This window comes from Primulina eburnea, chromosome 17 (genome assembly GCF_022965805.1).
Source record: "Primulina eburnea isolate SZY01 chromosome 17, ASM2296580v1, whole genome shotgun sequence".
In the NCBI taxonomy this organism is placed as follows: domain Eukaryota; kingdom Viridiplantae; phylum Streptophyta; class Magnoliopsida; order Lamiales; family Gesneriaceae; genus Primulina; species Primulina eburnea.
The window spans coordinates 4088461-4107855 of NC_133117.1; the positions used below are offsets into that span (position 1 = coordinate 4088461).

At 29.2% G+C, this 19395-nt stretch overlaps 1 protein-coding gene across 1 annotated transcript; it reads right to left on the reverse strand.

Annotated features, from left to right (window-relative positions):
* Positions 1–11856: 11856 nt before the first annotated feature.
* On the reverse strand, positions 11857–13840 carry LOC140818733 (1-aminocyclopropane-1-carboxylate synthase 7-like). Its single transcript, XM_073178777.1, has 4 exons — positions 13591–13840; positions 13362–13493; positions 13104–13264; positions 11857–12733 (listed from the first exon to the last, which is right to left on the reverse strand). Exons 1-4 carry the CDS (start codon positions 13744–13746, stop codon positions 11857–11859), a joined length of 1326 nt encoding a protein of 441 aa, XP_073034878.1. The 5' UTR covers positions 13747–13840.
* Positions 13841–19395: the final 5555 nt, after the last annotated feature.

The window sequence follows — 19395 nt, forward strand, 5'->3', positions numbered from 1 at the left end:
ACAGCATAGAGTAAGTGACAAAAATTATAGTATAAAGTACAAGGGATTTTATAAAGTATAGTGTCCACTTATATAGTCGACTCGATCTATACATAAAGTTAAAATTAATATTTTTGAAAAAAAATAGCGTAAGTGACAAAAATTATAGTATAAAGTACAAGAGATTTTATAAAATATAGTGTCTACTGATACAGTCGACTCGATCTATACATAAAATTAAAATTAATAATTTTGAAAGAAAATAATATTTTTTTATTAATTGAATTAAATTAAAAATTTGTATAATAAAAATAACTCAGAAGACGATTTCATAAAATATTTTATGTTATCTAAAATGGCCTTTGTTGTCAATTAACTTTTAAAAGATAAAAATTTATGAGAGACTGTTTTACGGGTCGGATTTGTGAGACAGATATTTTATTTGGGTTATCGATGAAAAAATATTATTTTTTATGCTAAGAGTATCACTTTTTATTATGAATATTAGTAGGGTTGATATGTCTCACAGAATAAGATCCGTGAGACGGTCTCACATGAGAGTCACTCATTTTAAAAATACCTTTTAAGTTTCGAAAATTCCTTTTAAAGCCTTTTTTGTAATTTGGTAGGGGTGTCAAAATGCGACACGACCCGTCAACCCGACACGACCCAACACGAAAAAAATCAGGTTCGGGTTGGGGTTTTTCGAGTTCGGATTGGGTTCGGGTCGGGTGGATTCAGGTTAATGCCATATTAGACGGGTTTGGGTCGGGTCGGGTCGCGGGTTGACCCGCGAACTTTTTAAAAAAACATTTTTACCTATATTTTTATATATTGTATGTTTGAACAAAATTTATTGTATATTTATATGATAAATTTTCATCATTTAATATTTATTTTGCATATTTTTATTTGATTTAGTAAATATACTTTTAATTTTCTACGATTAAACTTTCAAATTTAAATCGAAAATTTTGTTATTACGTGTTTAAATTAAAATATCATTATTTTTTAATTTTTTGAATTTTTTTCATTAATTTTTTAAAAAAAATTAATAAAATCCGGTTAGGCGGGTTAGACGGGTTGAGTCGGATTATACGGGTTCGTATTCGGGTTGGGGGTTTTTTGGTTGCTTCGGATTCGGGTTGGGTTCAGTTTGAAAAATAAAATAAAAAAAATTCACGGGTTGACCCAAAACCCGACCCAACCCAGCCGATTAACACCCCTATCATTTGGCCTTCATTTGGAACTTTTTCATATGGACACAAAACAAATGTTAAATTACAATCCTACAAGGTCAAAATTTAATTTTGATTTTTTTATATATAAAATATAAAAATAATAAAATAAGAACAATTCTCATTTTGAAATATGGAATAGCCAGTGCAGAATCATACTTTATTTTTCTTCATTTTTTTTATTTTTAAAATTTTAAATTGAAAATAAATAATAGATAATAAAACTTTCAGTAAAAATTGATGAAATTAAAAATAATGATAAAACGACAATTATTAGTATATTACTAACAGTATAAATAAATATTTATCAAATAAAATCAGATTGAAAAATTCAAAAATTATTTATAAATTTCATGATTTTAGTAAATTTATCAATTTTTATGATTGTTATAAAAATTTCACGTCAAGTCCAAAAAAATATATATAGAATATTTTTTTAGTATATTTATTTATACTAAGTTGTAATAATAAATTGAGATATATAAAATGATAAAATAGAGCATTTTAGGATATTTAGATAATGTAAGGATAAATTATAAAATTTTAAGTAAAGATATTTTAAAAAATAAATGTTTTAAATGGGATAATAAAAGTAAATTCTCTTAAAGTATTCTAATATAAAAAGTATAATATAATTTATTGTATTTTTATGTTTTATAAAATTCTAATGTATTATATAAATCTATTTTATAAATTAAGTGAAAATCAAATCTATTTTAGTCTTGTAACAAACTCCTCACAAACCTCAAAAACATGGACGACCAAAGATAAAAAGAACATTTTGTCATTTAAGTATTTTTTCTATTTCCATGATATTTAAATTATTTGTTATGCATATTTTAAAAATAAAAAAATAATTTTGTTATACAACTCAAATATTTTAAATTATAGAGCAACTCAAGCGCCACGTTTTTATCGTTCTTTCGCCCGATAAAAATTATTCCTCTTAATAATTATATTTTTCCTCTTATAATTATATTATAGAGCAACTCAACAATTTTTCCTCTTATAAATTATATTTCTTGCGATCCATGATAATCGAACATTTGACATTTATCGTTTTAACAAAAAACTATAGTTTGTGATAATAGTGCAGGTTTGATAGCCTACACATCTATCAACAGGGGTCCCTAAGTTGAATTAAAGTCGCATTAGTTCTATACTCCTATTAGCTTGTACTTATAACGCGCTTTTAACAAGAACGAATTAAACAGTGAGAGCTTGCAATCACATTGTCTATTTTTGCACAAATAATTTTCAAATTATGGCCGTAAGATGCATTTCAAAATTGTGTGTGTGTGTGTGTGCTTTTTTTTTTTTATTGACAGTCAAAGAATCATTTTAAGCCTCACTCATTTGATTTCTATCATTATTGACCTACTGAGATGCTTTGAATTATCAATGGAGCGAGTGACATAAGATCAACACATTCTGATGACAACATGAGGATGACCGAGTAGCACCTGTACCCTCGATATTACGCGCATGGATGAGCGACGACTTGATGTCACATTCCTAGCACGAGTGATGCCATATTCCTAGCACGACGAATTGATGCCATATTCCTAGCACAATGACTCGAAACTTTAATTCGAACCGAATTCGAGCCAAAAGTTTTAAATTTTTAAAAATTTGAATCGAGCTCAAACTCTAAAAGAAATAATTCTAGCCGAATTCGAGCCTTCAAATTTTTATCATATTCGACTCGGTTCAATTAGTTTACATCTTTATTCGACTCGTATGCACCCCGGGGAAGAGCTCACTAAGTAAGGATTTGTGAAGTTCAAACTTAGAAGCCAGAAATCACTCTAAACTAAGACAAATTCACATACTCTCAAAATTGTAAGACATTTAGAATCTCAAAAAAAAAAAAAACAAAAAAAAAAATTGCAACTCATTTCTTATGTCATGGTTTCTAAAATATTGTTTTTTAAGGTGCGCGTGAATTAGGACATAAAAACATTGTAAAAATTCATCTTGATACAATGGAGACAGTCATTTTACACTTGCAACCTCAAAAAGAATATAATGAGATAAAGGGAAAAATCCCATCAAGCAGCCAATTCAGTTGAATTTGAACCACAAATAATCATTCACTTCCTTTATAAAACCCTCATCTTTATTTCTTTCAACCAATTCAACATTCAAAAAAAATAATTTACAAAAATAAAAATCAAATATATTATATTCAAATAATTAATTTTAAACATTTTTCAGCTACATTAATATTTTTTTAAATTTACTTATTTTAAAATAAATAAGTCAAGGTTCTTGATGAGAAAATGTTTTCCAAGACATTTATTATATATTTTTTCTATTATTACATAGTTTTCCCCCTTATCTTTCTTGGATAATATTTTTAAGGATTTTCTAAAAAAAATTCCCTGTTTATTCCTTTTGGATAGCATTTATGTTCAGATTAGAGAAAAGGCCTTTGGCTATATGGGGAGTAGGAGTGAGTCTTATGTGAGACCGTCTCACGGGTCATAATCCGTGAGACGGGTCAACTCTACCCATATTCACAATAAAAAGTAATACTCTCAGCATAAAAAGTAATACTTTTTCATGGGTGACCCAAATAAGAGATCCGTCTCACAAATACGACCCGTGAGACCGTCTCACACAAGTTTTTGCCGGGGAGTAGTTATGCAAATAGGGGATTTAGCCCAGTTAGTTAAAGACCAAACAACAAAATTATATGACCCGTTAATTAAATTTTAAAAAAATTATATGGATTAAATGGTACACGTTAAAATTTGAATAAATTGAATTTATTCTTAAAAAAATCGAACAGATTGAAATTATTACAAAGATAAGTCAAAAAAATATATATTACAAAGAAGGAAAAATTCAAGTATTTGACCTCCTCTACTCGACAGTGATTTTGATAGTATAAAAAATTTAAAATAATTAATCTCGTCAAATTAACAAATTTAAATCTAATAATCGAATCATTTTGGTTCAATTTATTCGTTTATTCGATTCGATTCGATTCGATTAAATTGAAGAGATCACCCTTATTTATTGGCTATAGGAAGTGAAAAATAAGTTGACCTTTATTAATTAAAATAAAAAAAAAAACAAAAACGAAGGAAAGAAACAATGACATTAAACGAAGGGCAAAAACTTGTGTGAATCGGTCTCACGGGTCGTATTTGTGAGACAGATCTTTTATTTGGGTCATCCATGAAAAAATATTACTTTTTATGCTAAGAGTATTACTTTTTATTGTGAATATGAGTAGGGTTGACCCCTCTCACAGATTAAGATCTGTGAGACGGTCTCACATGAGACCCACTCAAAAAGAAAAGGGGACCATGGAACTTAAATAAGAGTGTGTCTCATGTGAGACCGTCTCACGGATCCTAATCTGTGAGACGAGTTAACCCTACCCATATTCGCAATAAAAAGTAATATTCTTTGCATAAAAAATGAAACCTTTTCATGAATAACCCAAATAAGAGATTCGTCTCACAAATACGACCCGTGAAACCGTCTCATACAAGTTTTTACCTTTAAACAATTGTTTGAGTTTCTTAAGAGACGAGAAAACTATATAAATTGAGGGAAATAATGTAAAAGTTATGTAAAATATTCATTAAAAATTAATTATTATACTTAGAAAAAATTGTATTAATGTTGTTTCTATATATTTCACTCTTTTATTGATATTTTGACTTTCGATGATGACAAATTTTAGTTTTAGTGTCATTCTTTCAATTTTGTTCCTCGTCATGTATACTTCATTTTTTCTATTAAAAAAAATAATAGAAAATACATTTGTGTATTTATGTATGCCAAGTATACTTACTTATTTTGTTGGATTAACTAGCCGAACTTATACTTGATTTAATTTTTGACTTCTTCCATTAAGTTGATCTTGTTTTGGATTGAGATGTCTTTCTTACTTGACTTAACATAAAAGAGTGTTTTTTTTATTCTAGTTTTCTGTGTTATTATATTTCAGTCTTAGTCTGATACTTTTAAATTTTGACAATTTTAGTTATTTTTCATAATATTGTTGAAGTAACACTTCACATGTGAGTTTTATGTCAGGGAAAAAAAAACTAAAATTGCAGAAAAACAAATATAACGAACTAAAAGTGATACACATATAATCAAAATCATGAAGAGACAAATGTATATATATGTATATATATGTATATAACGAACTAAAAGTGATATATATATAATCAAAATCACGAAGAGACAAATGTGTATATATATAATCAAAATCACAATTTTTTTCTCGCGGAGACGATCACCTTAGAAAAACAAATTATTGACCATGTCTATTAACCAAAATCACAGTTTTTTTTTTCGCGGAGACGAGCACCTTAGAAAAACAAATTATTGACTATGTCAATGAGCCATCGGCTCATATAAAGATCAATTACGCAGTTTCAATTTATTTTTTTTAAAAAAAACTTGACTACAGAAACAAAGGAAAAGAAACCAAAATCTTGAAACGTACTTGGTCAAACTTCAACTTTTCATTATTCTTGAATTTATTTGTTCCACACACACATATATTTAGTAGGTCTTTTGATATCCGTGAGACAAGTCAATCATACTCATATTTACATTAAAAATTAATATTTTTGGCATAAAAAATAATTTGGTGACCCAAATAAGAAACATGTCTTACTAAATTGACTTATAAGACCGTCTCATAAAAGTTTTTGTGTATATACACAAACATTAATTATTATATTTTTGTTAAGATTGGAACTTGGATCTAACACAACCTCAAAAGCTAGCTTAAGGGGGGAGGATTGCCCAAACCCATATATACAACTCCCAGTTTATTTATCCAACCGATGTAGGACAATTAACACACTCCTCTCACGCCCATGAATGAACATCTGGAGCGTAGAGTTATATCATGTTAAAATTGAAATTTGAACCTAATTCGACCCCAAAAGCTAGCTTAAAGGGGGATTGTCCAAGCTCATATATATAATTCTCAGGTTATTTATCCAATCGATGTGGGATAATTAACAATTTTTATATAATCAAAGTGTGGTTGGCTATAAGTAAGATGATCACACATGTTCGCAATCCAATAAGCAATAAATAATTGAAGTTTGAAGTAATAAATAATTGGCATGAGTGAATTGAAGATATCGAGTGTGTGATCCTAGTGCATGATTGCGCATGGGAATGGCGACCATAATTGCCCTCATCCACACACATGCTTGCCAACTAGAGAAGCCAATTCAATTTGTTTTATTTAAATGATCGCACGTAAACTGTATTTTATTCATTAATTTAATTGTGCCAGGATGATTATCGCAATTATTACGAGTTTTTAAACTTGTAATTACATGTTCGAGATGATTTATAAGTCTCTTCTTCTTATTCATTAATTATATTACTTACATGTAATTTAATTAATTACAATTTTCTATTTATAATAATTATAACTACGGAATATATTTCTATAAAATAGAAAAATAATGAAATCGTGTTACTATTAATTTGGCGATTTGGAGACTAAGATTTGTGGGTGAATAAATATGTCGACATTGACTATTGTTTCTTAACCAAATTTGTAATTATATCTGTTCAAGTTGTATTTAATTAGCTATCCAAAAGAATTGTGTTTTATTATAATGAAGTTAATATAATAATAAAAGTAATTAAAGTACAGAATTATTGGAAAATTAATTACATTGAAGGACCACCTTTTTGAAGGAGATTAGTCTACTTCAATAATTGGAATTAAAGTTTCCTAAAAGCCAGTAAAATTAAAAAAACAAAAACTTGTATGAGACGGTCTCACGGATCGTATTTTATGAGACGGATCTCTTATTTGGGTCATCCATGAAAAAATATTACTTTTTATACTAAGAATATAACTTTTTATTGTGAATATCTGTAGGTTGACCCGTCTCACAGAGAAAAATTCATGAGACCGTCTCACAAGAGACCTACTCAATTAAAAATTGGAATTAATTTATTGAAATTAATTATCTATACGCCATCTAGCTCTATAGGAGACGTAGGGTTGGTTATACATTAACAAAAAATATTTGGAAAAGGGCCTTTGGGGAGAAAAGGCTTAATGCGACAAATAATTATTAACATTGTGTAATGATTGGATTATAATTATTCATATTGAGTGATGAAGAAAAGAGTGACATCGATATAATTGGTCATCGATTAACTTAAACCAATGGAAAATTTGCATTTTTTATGTTTTCAAATTTTAGTTTAATATTGTACATTTCGATTTTTGGTTTTGTCATTTTGTCACCGAGAGTACTAATGTGATATTACATAAGTCATTTTCACATTATTGTACATAATTTCATTTCGAAAAAAATGATTAAAATTACAAAAAAGAAAATAAATAGAGTGGATTAGTATCGAAATTCGACAACATAGATGGATAAAAATTATAAAAAGATAAAAATACAGGACAAAAATAAAGCTGGTAAGTTAACATTTAGCATATGATGAAGCAATGATACAATGATATATATAATCAATGAGAACCATTAGGAGAAGGTTAGCATGGCCTCACATGCATAAATGGAACAATAATCGTAATTTTTTGGTTAGTTATTATTTTGTAAGAGATTTTTTCTCCATATATACCAACTCGAATCGATGTTTAAGTTTGTTATCTTCTTTTTGTCAGGTTTTTAAATATAGAAAATATAAATTTTAATGATGTAGCTTGTCTTATTTTAGGTTTTAGTCATGTAACTCGACAAATATTGATTTTCATAACTCGAACTTTTTTCTTGTTTTAGTCATATTTTTACATGAAACCACTAAATGCATTGAATATGGTTGGCATCAGTTCTCTTCTACGTGGCATTCAGAGACGGATCTACGCTAGGGCTATACTGGGCTGTAGCCCAGCCCATTTTTTTTTATTTAGCGACGGTTTTAGCGACGGTTTTTGATAACCGTCGCTACTTTTGCGACGGTTTTAGTAAACCTGTCGCCGATGTGGATCGGCGACAGTTTTATCAAAAACCGTCGCAATTATTAGCGACGGTTATTGCTAAAACCGTCGCTACATTATTAAAAAATAAAAAAAAGGTGGATCGGCGGTTTTAATTAGCGACGGTTTATTCAATAGAACATCATTACCACTTTGATGTTTATAATGCAGCAATAGATTTCATTTTGATGGAGTTAAATACTCGGTTCAATGAGTCATCGGTGAAACTTCTTTCTCTTAGTATAGCTTTAGATCCTAAAAATTCATTTGACTCATTTAACAGTGATGATATTTGCAAGCTTGCGAAGAAGTTTTATCCTGGAGATTTCACAGATCAAGAAATTGTTGTTTTGAAGTATGAATTGATACATTTGTAAACTCGATGTGATGCAGAATTTAAAGGTTTCTACACTTGTTGAGTTGTGTCAGCAATTGACCGAGAGTGGACGGTCAAGTGTTTATGTTATGTTGACTAGATTGATTCATCTTGTTTTGACATTATCTGTGTCTACTGCCACTATTGAACGGGCTTTTTCAGCAATGAAGCATGTGAAGACGGCACTTCGCAATAAAATGGAGGATGACTTTCTTGCCGATTGTTTGACACTCTATATTGAACGAGATTTAGCTAAACATATTGATGTAAATTCTATTATTGATGAATTTTATGTTTTAAAATCCCGTAAGGCACAACTTCGTTGAACGATATAATGTACTTTTTTTTTAATAATATATAACTTATCATATTGAGTTCAAGCCCACCCCAACTCTTATTCCTGGATCCGTCCCTGGTGGCATTTGTAGCGAGAATAAAGTTAATATTAATCACATAAAAATAAAGAAAAACTCAAATCACTCGAGAATAAAGTTCATATATCACATTAAAATAGAGAAAAACAAAGCAAAACGACTTCAAATAAGATGAAAAATTTATTTGATCAAAAAAGAGAAAAACAAAGCGTAGAACGATGAACTAATTATATATCTAAGCAATAAGTCATTATCATAAATCAAGAATTAATCTGAAATCATTTCTATAGTATCAAGATCATAAATCAAGAATTAATCTGAAATCATTTCTATAGTATCAAGATCATAGTAAGAAAAAACTCAGTTAGAGACTATAAAATCCGAGCTCGAAACTGTTCAAAGTCACCATTATGATATTTTACACTATTAAATTTTTTCAATGTAAATACATTCTAATTAGCTTATATTATACCCAGTGAAACATATTTTATATAGAGTACTAACTTGTTTGATTATATTTTGGAAAACTGTGATTTAGTCATATATGTTTATTGTTTTATGATTTTAAGCTTCTATATTGTCTAATTTTAATTTTAGTCTTGTATATATCTATCAGTTTTTGTTACAATTTTAGTTTTTCCAATGGAAGCGATGATATTTGATTTCCATATCAGCGCCATGTCAAAGTCATGTAGACATTTTATATATGTCGTCACATCAACATCATTTCGAAAAAATGATTAAAATTGTAAAAAAAATAAAGATAACGGACAAAACTGATATTTGATAACTCATATAGAAGATCAAAATTACAATAAAAACAAACATATATGACTAATATTATGGTTTTTTCACTTTTCATGCACGAGCTCCAAATAAATTTATATGGAACAAGTTAATGTAGTGAATATCCTTAAATAAAGTCGAAAGAGCTTCCTTCTAGTTCATGAATTTTTTAAAAGAATTAATTAAGGAGAGTATTCATGACTCTTGACATGCATGCCACGCTTATATATGAAAATGTGTTTGGGTGGGTCAAATATTTTATAAGAATTTTTTTTTCCAAAAAAAAAAAAAAAACCTCGATTGCAAGCTGTGTGCCACCATCGGGTATTAAAATTAAAGTTAAAATTAAGAGAAAATTGTTTTTACAAATAACAGCGTTATCTTTCATTTTTGACAATTTTATTTTATTTTTTAAGTCGGAAAAAATGTTAAAATTACATATAGCGGACTAAGACTAGCGATAACATGATTAGATAATCAGAATCACAGAAAAACAAATATACACCGAAATTACAATTTTTTCTCATTTTTATTCACGACAAAAACTTGTATGAGACGGTCTCACGAGTCGTATTTTGTGAGACGGATCTCTTATTTGGATCATCCATGAAAAATTATTACTTTTTATGCTAAGAGTATTACTTTTTATTATAAACATCGATAGGGTTGACCCGTCTCACATATAAAAATTCGTGAGACAGTCTCACAAGAAACATACTCTTTGTTCACATCTTAATATCCAGTCTCGCTGTTCTAGCTTTAACACCTCAACATATACTGATAAAATTAATTAAATAATTTGGAGTCAAAAGGGATGAGAAATAATTTATTTATCGAACGAAATATGGAGGGAAAACTTGTAGCACTTGTCCTCCAACCAACCGAGTTTGACATTTCCAAGAAACATAAAAAGTCAATGGCATATTTATCACAGACGGCTCACTCACACGCAATTCTAGTTTGTCAAAAATTTGTGTAAGACGATCTCACGAGTCGTATTTTGTGAGACTTATCTTTTATATGGGTCATCCATGAAAAAGTATTACTTTTTATGCTAAGAGTACTTTTTATTGTGAATATCGGTAGGGTTGACACGTCTCACAGATAAAGATTCGTGAGACCGTCTCACAAGAGACATACTCTTCTAGTTTTTCTTATTGTTTTACTTTCATATTTTAAATATAAATATTTATATTTGATAGTGATAAAATCAAAAAAATTATCACTGATACATCTCCCTTCAGTTCGAAGGTTTTGAAAATAATTCTTTTGACATGATAATGAAACAGATGTTATAGATTTAAAATTATATAATAAGATCATTTTTATACTTTGTTTTGTTAGTCAATGTATTTCTTGATATTTAATAACCAATCGACGTAGATGTCTTCAATATCAATCAATTTTCAACTTATGTTCTATGAATATCTTGCTTACATAAGAAGATCGAGTGTCCAATATGGAAAAACGGGAAAATTTGTAAATATTTTGTGTCATATTAAAATTCTCATGAAATCGTCTCACTCTTCAGTTTTGTAAGAATGATTCTGATTGATAAATGAAAATATATTAATTTATGCTACATGTATCGACCGGAGACTATTCTCACAGGAGATCTGATTTTTTTGTTATTTAAATTTGTTTTTTTTTTTTGTGATTCCGGTTATCTATTTTGTAAAGTTTATATTTTAATATATCAGTCATTTTTTGTTTTCTCGATAATTTTGGTTTTTTTACACGAGACACTGACATGGCGTGGATTTGTCGTTGTCGTGACACCGATAAATCAAAGTCGAGTAAGTACTCCAGTGAAAATAACTAAAGTTGCAAAATAAATTAACAAATTTTCAAAAAAAATGAGACTAAAACTCTATTTATGAACTTGTGACCTCTTTATATCAACAAGTTGTTTTTTTAGACACATTGATGGGATGAATTTTTTTTTATATAATTAAAATCTTGCTTATCAATATAAATTCTTACAATTGAATCTCAATTGGAAAACAATTTACAATCTCAATTTGAGACACTGATTGATCTTCAAATGAGAGCCTTTTTCCTGGAAAAAACAAACCTGAAGAAAAACCAAGAAAAAGACTTCCAAAAAACGAATAATTTAAAAACAAAACAGAATAAGAAATAAAATCATTTTGAGCAAAATCCATTGTTCCTCCCTTTTCTTCTTTCCACAAAATCTTTTATTCTTCTGAGTGCAACATCCAGTGTCTGTTCACTCATATTCGCAAAGCAAACCCTAAACCACCCCGGCTCGGAGCAATGGCAAGAAGATCCCGGAGAAATGTTTAGTTTAACTTCATGCAAAATTAAATCCCACAATTCCAATTCTTGTTCCTTCGTATCCTCCTCCAAAAATGGCCTCAAATTCATCCAACAGAACAGTCCGGCATTCCCTTTCAAGCACTCGATACCGGCGTTTTTCAACCCGGAAACGATCATCCCGTGCCTCCTTTTCAACCTTTCTCTATTAGTTTTGACGTAATGTTCCGTGAATTTCTTATCAGAAAGCATCGAGGCCAAAAGCTGTTGAGTTTGTGAGGAAATCAAGGTGAAACTCGACATCCTTCTTGCAGTTAACATCACTTTATCATTGTATGAATATATAGTCCCCACTCGGAACCCTGGAAGCCCTAGATCTTTGGAAAGGCTGTAAACAATGTGAACCCTTTCCGAATCTTTGTAGCTTCTGGATTCAAGAACTTCAGCAATGCTGACAAATTCATCCGAAGAGAACGCCGATCCCGAGTAGATCTCATCGGACACGAGATGGATGTTCTTACGGGTCACGAATTCAAGAATTTGTTCAAGAATTCGCCGTTTGATCGTCGCGCCTAAAGGGTTCGATGGATTTGTGATGAGAACTCCTTTGACTTTAATGTTCCTGGATTCAGCTTCGTTGTATGCTGATTCCAAAGCCTCAGGGGTGATCTCGAAATTGTTTGAGCTGTCGCAGGAAACTGGTACGATGTTTACTCCAGTTCTCCACCTCAAGTCTCTGTCAAACCTGATAATTCAAAGTACCACAGTTAACGATGCATTTGCCAGACAAGATTGTCAGAAATACGAGATTCTCGTGGACTGAATCTTCATATAAAACACAAATTTCAATGTAATATTTCTAAAAAATTTCGCCACCGAAACTCATCCGCTCCCTACTTTTTGGATTCCCCTCCCTACTTTTTGGATTAACTGAGAATACCCAAAGAATCAAAATTTTATGTCATTAATTTCTCCAAAAAAATTTAAATTATTTTCACGGATATCAGGTACGGCGACACACGTGGGTATACCGAAAAGGGATGCAAACGAGAGGAGAGCCAAGAAAAACGTCCCATCGATAAAAAAAAAAAAAAATTCGAGGAAAACTTTCATACCCGGGATAGTATGGAGTAGGAACAAGCAAGGCATCGCGAGGATCAGCCAAAATGAAAGTCAATAACTCATTGGCTGCAGTTGCACCAGCTGTTAGAACAACTCTATCAGGGTTGAATTTGGCTCTTCCCCCTCTTATTTCTTCCATAAAACTTGCCATTGCCTGGATTATTAATCACACAAATTAAAGATATATATATAATATTTGTTTTCATCTTACAATATAAATATTTATGCAAAAAAATGAATAATATAATTACCTTTCTGAAAGATTTTAGTCCATGATAATCTTGAAATAGAGCATTTTCTCTGAATCCAGAAGCTTTGCTCCTACCAATAGTTGGCGACTCCTGGTGTGTTTCCAGGTATTGCTCCAACAAATCAAATGAAACCTGTTGTATAAACACAGAAACGAACGATCAAGTACTGCGAAAGGAAGTGGTTTGAAATGATTCGACTGCCAAGATCATTCGAAAACTGAGAACTTACTTGATTTTCTGCAAGTCCCATTTGTATAACTCCAGAGGGATTGCATAATTCATCATAAGGGTCTTCATCATACGCTTTCCATCCAGCAAAATATGGTGAATTCTCACCATGAGTTTCTGATTCTGCTACTTTTGATAAACCTGTCTCAATTCCCATGTATAATCAATGTAATTTTTGCAATAAAAAGAGGCTATTTGAAGAAAGAAAATGCAGCCTAAAAGTGAGAAGAAGAAAATAAAAATAAAGGAACAGTCTGTTTTCTTGGATGGAAGCTCTCTTTGGTCCCCTATTTATACAAGAAGTGCTATAAATATATATATATACAAATATAAAATGGCGCCCTCAAATTACATGGAAATGAATGTAACCATTGGACATTTTTCCCTTAATTTGTAGAGTAGATCTCTTGTGAGACGGTCTCACGAATCTTTATCTGTGAGACGAGTCAACACTACCGATATTCACAATAAAAATTAGTACTCTTAGCATAAAAAGTAATACCTTTTCATGGATGACTCAAATAAGAGATCTTTCTCACAAAATACGACCCGTGAGATCATCTTACACAAATTTTTACCTAATTTTGTATGAAAATATTTTCTGAAAATTTGTTTTAAAAAGTTCATTTTCAAAATACAAATTTTATTCTGTTTGTAAGAATTTTTTTTTTGCTGTCAAATCAAATTACAAAACTGTAAATAGAACGATCGATGTCAACTCATACACATATCTAATCTTCAAATCATATGTATATCATTTAACATTTAAAAATACAATATTTTGTTAAATTATATTTTCAGACTCGTCCCAAATTGATATTAAATGAATTAAAAGTAATCGACACCCATAAACAAAATGTTTCTAAAACATTTAAAATCATACCATGCTATTTTCTCAGCATAAAAAAAAGAATTGAAAAAAAAGAAGAATCAATGATTGATTGTGTGAAGCTAAGCAAGATGAAACGTCGGAGTTTACAAATATAGTAGTTTTTTTTTTCTCACTGGCGACAACTGTTGGCTTCTGTCATCTCTTCAAAGGCAAGCGTTTATATATCTCCCACAAGATCCACAACACCAAAACAAATATGGTGGTTGAATGGTCCCCGTTTAATTTCCTCCCAAATATCAATCATAAGAAATTTTTCTTTATTTTTATTACATGGTGAAACATTATATTTTTTCGAGGTTTGAATGATTGACTAAAAACTTGTATATATATATATATATATATGTATAGATATATATGTATATGTGTATAGATATATGTGCTAATGGATGTAATTAATTTTTAATTTTTGGTACAATACTATAAGGCATTGTTTGGTGTGCACGATAAGGGGTGATTGATTTTTAAACCTTCACTTATCATGTGTTTGGTGTGCATGATTAAGATTGTGATAGGCCTGTTCAGCCCGTACCTGGCCCACACTATATGCATTATTATCCTCTTGTTGGTGATTATATAATCATTTGGGGGAGAAGGAATGATGTTTGATTAATTAAATTTTCTTTTAATATACTAAAATTTAAAATAATTATAAATTCAAAAAATTTAATAATATTTAAATATAATTTTTAATTTGACTAATATTATAAATAATTTAATTATTATTGATCATATTTTTATTATTATATTATTTTTAACATTAATATTATAATTGGTATTAACCATTATTTAATATTCAAATTTGTATTAATATTTTAATTATCACAATAAATGCATATTTATATTATTATCAAAATTTATTTATTTTCAATAATATTAATCAAATTTTTAATTTTTTTCGGAAATTGGAATTAATGAAAATTTAATAATTAATATAATATTTTAATTTTATTTATAATGTTTTAAATAAATTACTTCTAAAATTTATTTATTTATTTAATCATTTTAAGAATATATCACTAATTAATATACGATGAGGTCATAGTAAATAATTAAAAATAATAATCAAGCAAATTAAAATCATGTCAAATATCATATAATTTATCATAATGTGTTGTTTATCCGTACTTTTTATTCTATAATCACCCTTATTATATATCATTTACTTATCCTATCACAAGGACTAAACAATGTCTAAGATGATATATACCACACATATTATATAAGCTGTTACATTTATCAATCAATACAATGTGTGTACCATGCAATTTTATTTTAGGAACTTTTACTATATCATTATGTCGTATCTCATCAACGCTACATCAAGATCACATTAAAAATTGATTTAAATTATTTTTTTAAAAAAATCATAAGTAGTAAAAATTGCAAAGAAGTGTACGCGACAAAAAAAACAACGAAGTTTTCTTTAAGACGAGAGTATAAAACACGTTGATGATCAGTAATACTTGTAAATATCGTTATATTGCTCGTGGTGGAGACATGAAAATATGCTGACCAAGTCATTGTTGGTAGACAAGTTTAGACCTTTTTTTGGAATTGGATGGTGTTCGCAGTTGATTTATGCTCTTAGAGGATTTTCGTGGGGGACGTGGGAAATGTAGTCGTCAAATTGGAGTCTCGATTTCATTCCTTAAGTTGGAATTCAGGTCAAGACAGAGAATGTTAGAGTTTGTGTCTTGAATTCTTTTGGGTGGTAGCCCTCGTAGTGTCAATTCATTTTTTATATGCTTTTTTTTTATTATCAATTTACGATCTTAGTATACTAATTTACATTTTTTCAAATTTTTTTCATTAGAATGCTGACATGTAATGACGTCAAAATGGGTCAGACCTGTCGGACCAACCCACCTTGTCATGAAAAATTGGCTGGTTGGGTTAAGATTTTACTGGCTCTTTTGGAGGCAGGTCTAAACAGGCCAACCCAAACAGACCGCAGGTCAGGGCGAGTTGATTAGCCAGTTTTTTGTAAAAAAAAAAAAATTCATTAGTTGTTTTTTTTTGAAATTTTGCATAAATACACTTATGTTTTTTTTATAAATTTAAAACTAATATTTGATGTGTTTTTAATGTTTTACGTTATTTTTTCATAATTTAATTTTTATTTATGTTATTCATATTATTTTGATATGTGATTTTTTAAACGAAATGTTATTCATAATATTAATATGCATAAGTTTTCTTGATGATTGCTTATGATGACCATCATAATTGTATCACTTTTTATAAGTATTATAAAAATGAAACACTAGTGACATAAAAATATGTGATGTTGAGTGCAATTAGGCATTTGCATGTGGAGCTCACAAATGATATGTTATTTTTTCTTGATGATTGTTTGACGACAAATTTCATCATCACTTATTTTATCCACGAAGATAATAAATTAAATAAAAACTCAATTATAGATTAACTACTTAATCAGTAAATATTGTGAAAATTACAATATATATATATATATATATATATATATATATATATATAATATATATATATATATATGGCAAAAACTTGTGTGAGACGGTCTCACGGGTCATATTTGTGAGACGTATCCCTTATTTGGGTCACCCATGAAAAAGTATCACTTTTTATGCTAAGAGTATTACTTTTTATTGTGAATATGGGTAGGGTTGACCCGTCTCACGGATTATGACCCGTGAGACGGTCTCACATGAGACTAACTCTATATATATATATATAATATATATATATATATATATATATATATATATATATTACAATAACACCATATTTTAACATATATATTACAATAACACCATATTTTAACTATTGATTTTCACTTCCATTAGAATCAACTAACGCTAGTACTAAAAAAAATTGTCTTAATGTGGTGTCTGAGTTGATAGAGTATGTGAATGTTTTGAGCAATGATACGAGTTTGATTCCCCTTATCAACACCTTATCTGAACAATCTGTCAGACATGGTAGCCCAGTACGATTTACCAAGTTAGCATAGTTTGTTGGCTTCTACATTAGCTGGGTTTTATCCAGTGCGCATCGAAAGATAGCGGCGGCAGAAACCCACGTAATAAAAAAAATTAACTTTCCTTTTTGTTGATAACTTATAGATTGTTTAACATCAAAGTCTCAGGGTTTGGATCAGATCTCGAATTCGAGATCCAATTGTAAAAAAACTTCTTCTCCTATTAAAATAAAAACCTTTACTTTTGAAATTAAATCAAGATCGTAATTGCTGACTTAATCAATCTTAATTAGTAGGTGAAGATGGAAGAGTTGTTGAGTTTCTTACTACCTGACAGAGATGCACTTTGAAAAGATCATTAAGATTCTGATTTTCGAACATAAACAAGACAATCTCAAAGCTACGAGAGGATATCGTGGCCCTACACCCCTCCAATTACAATCTCGAAGAAATACCAATTCAAACATCTTTGAACTAAATTTCATTTTATATTATTTATAATTATCATTACATATATAGATATAGATAGATAGATAATATAATATATATCAACCAAATTGCATAATAACTCAAGAATACATAAAATTTATGAACATGGATGGTTAGTTGTGTCTTTATGATGATCAAGAGTTGATTCAGTATCTATTCATCAATATCTATTCATCATACAAACCATGTTATCTAAAATCAAGTTATTTTTTAGTAACATCTCTTACTCCGATTTTTTTTTATAACGCACATACTCCTAGTTTTTGTCCACGAAATAGTCAAATTTCAATGTTAGTTACTATATAAATTTGTTTTTATGCAATACACGTTATTTTTTCCTAAAACATTGATATGACGTCAGATATTGTTTGATAAAAGCACTCTGAAAAAAACAAGAACAAAATTGGATTAATTTTTTTAATTGCACTAAAACTAAAATTAAACTAATTACATTATCAAAATCATAATTATGCCAACTTAATTTCCAAAGTTAAAATTTTATTAAAAAAATTATATAAAAATATAATATTTAATGCGCACACAACATGTACGATGATTCCCAGTTTCAATAATAGTTATGGATATCCCCTCAGGGGTGTCCGAGCTGGCGGAGTATGTGATTGCTTGACAAATGTATGCTCATAAATTTGATTTCCAACCATTTCTCGGACGAACCTATCACAAATAGTTTGTTCAGTGTTTTTTACTCGACTAACATGATTTTAGAGAATATAATATTAGCTCGATATTGTTTACCCAATACGCATCAAATGATAATGGCGACGAATTCTAAATCATAATAATAGTTTTGTATATATTCATAATATGTTAAGTTTAATTATGTTTCTTGACCATAAAGAGTTAGTTAAATGCACTTTATTGCCTATTAATAAAAATTGAGAGTTCATTTCTTCATCTATATTACATTTTCATTAATTAGCTAGCTAGTATTTATTGGTTAATGAGATCCTACTTATGTGAGCACTACCCTTACTTCATTCAATAGATAAGATCTTGTCACACATACAATTTCAAAAAAAAAAGTGGGTCCTATATATGCATGAGCAAATCTTGGTCATCCATCCTATCATGGGGACAATGCTCACATGGGTATGATGAAATAAACCGTATTCCATATTTATTAGCAAGAGAAAATAGTAAACAAAGATGATAATGTACATATAATATATTTTTAAAAAAACTAAATATGTATACTTTCAGTTTCAATTAGTCAAAGATTAAAATAAAAGATTTATCCTTTTAGAAGATTGTTAAAAAAAAATATTTAAAATGAAAAAGGGATTGCGCGTGACTGATTACGAGTCTTAATTAGGTGATTGATTAGATTCTTAATCATTATACATACGTGGAAGCTCATGTATTATGAATTTTCAAGCAATGGGATAGAAAAGCGTATTAGCTTAGTTTATTTATTTCTACTTTCTCGGCATAAAATAATTATATAT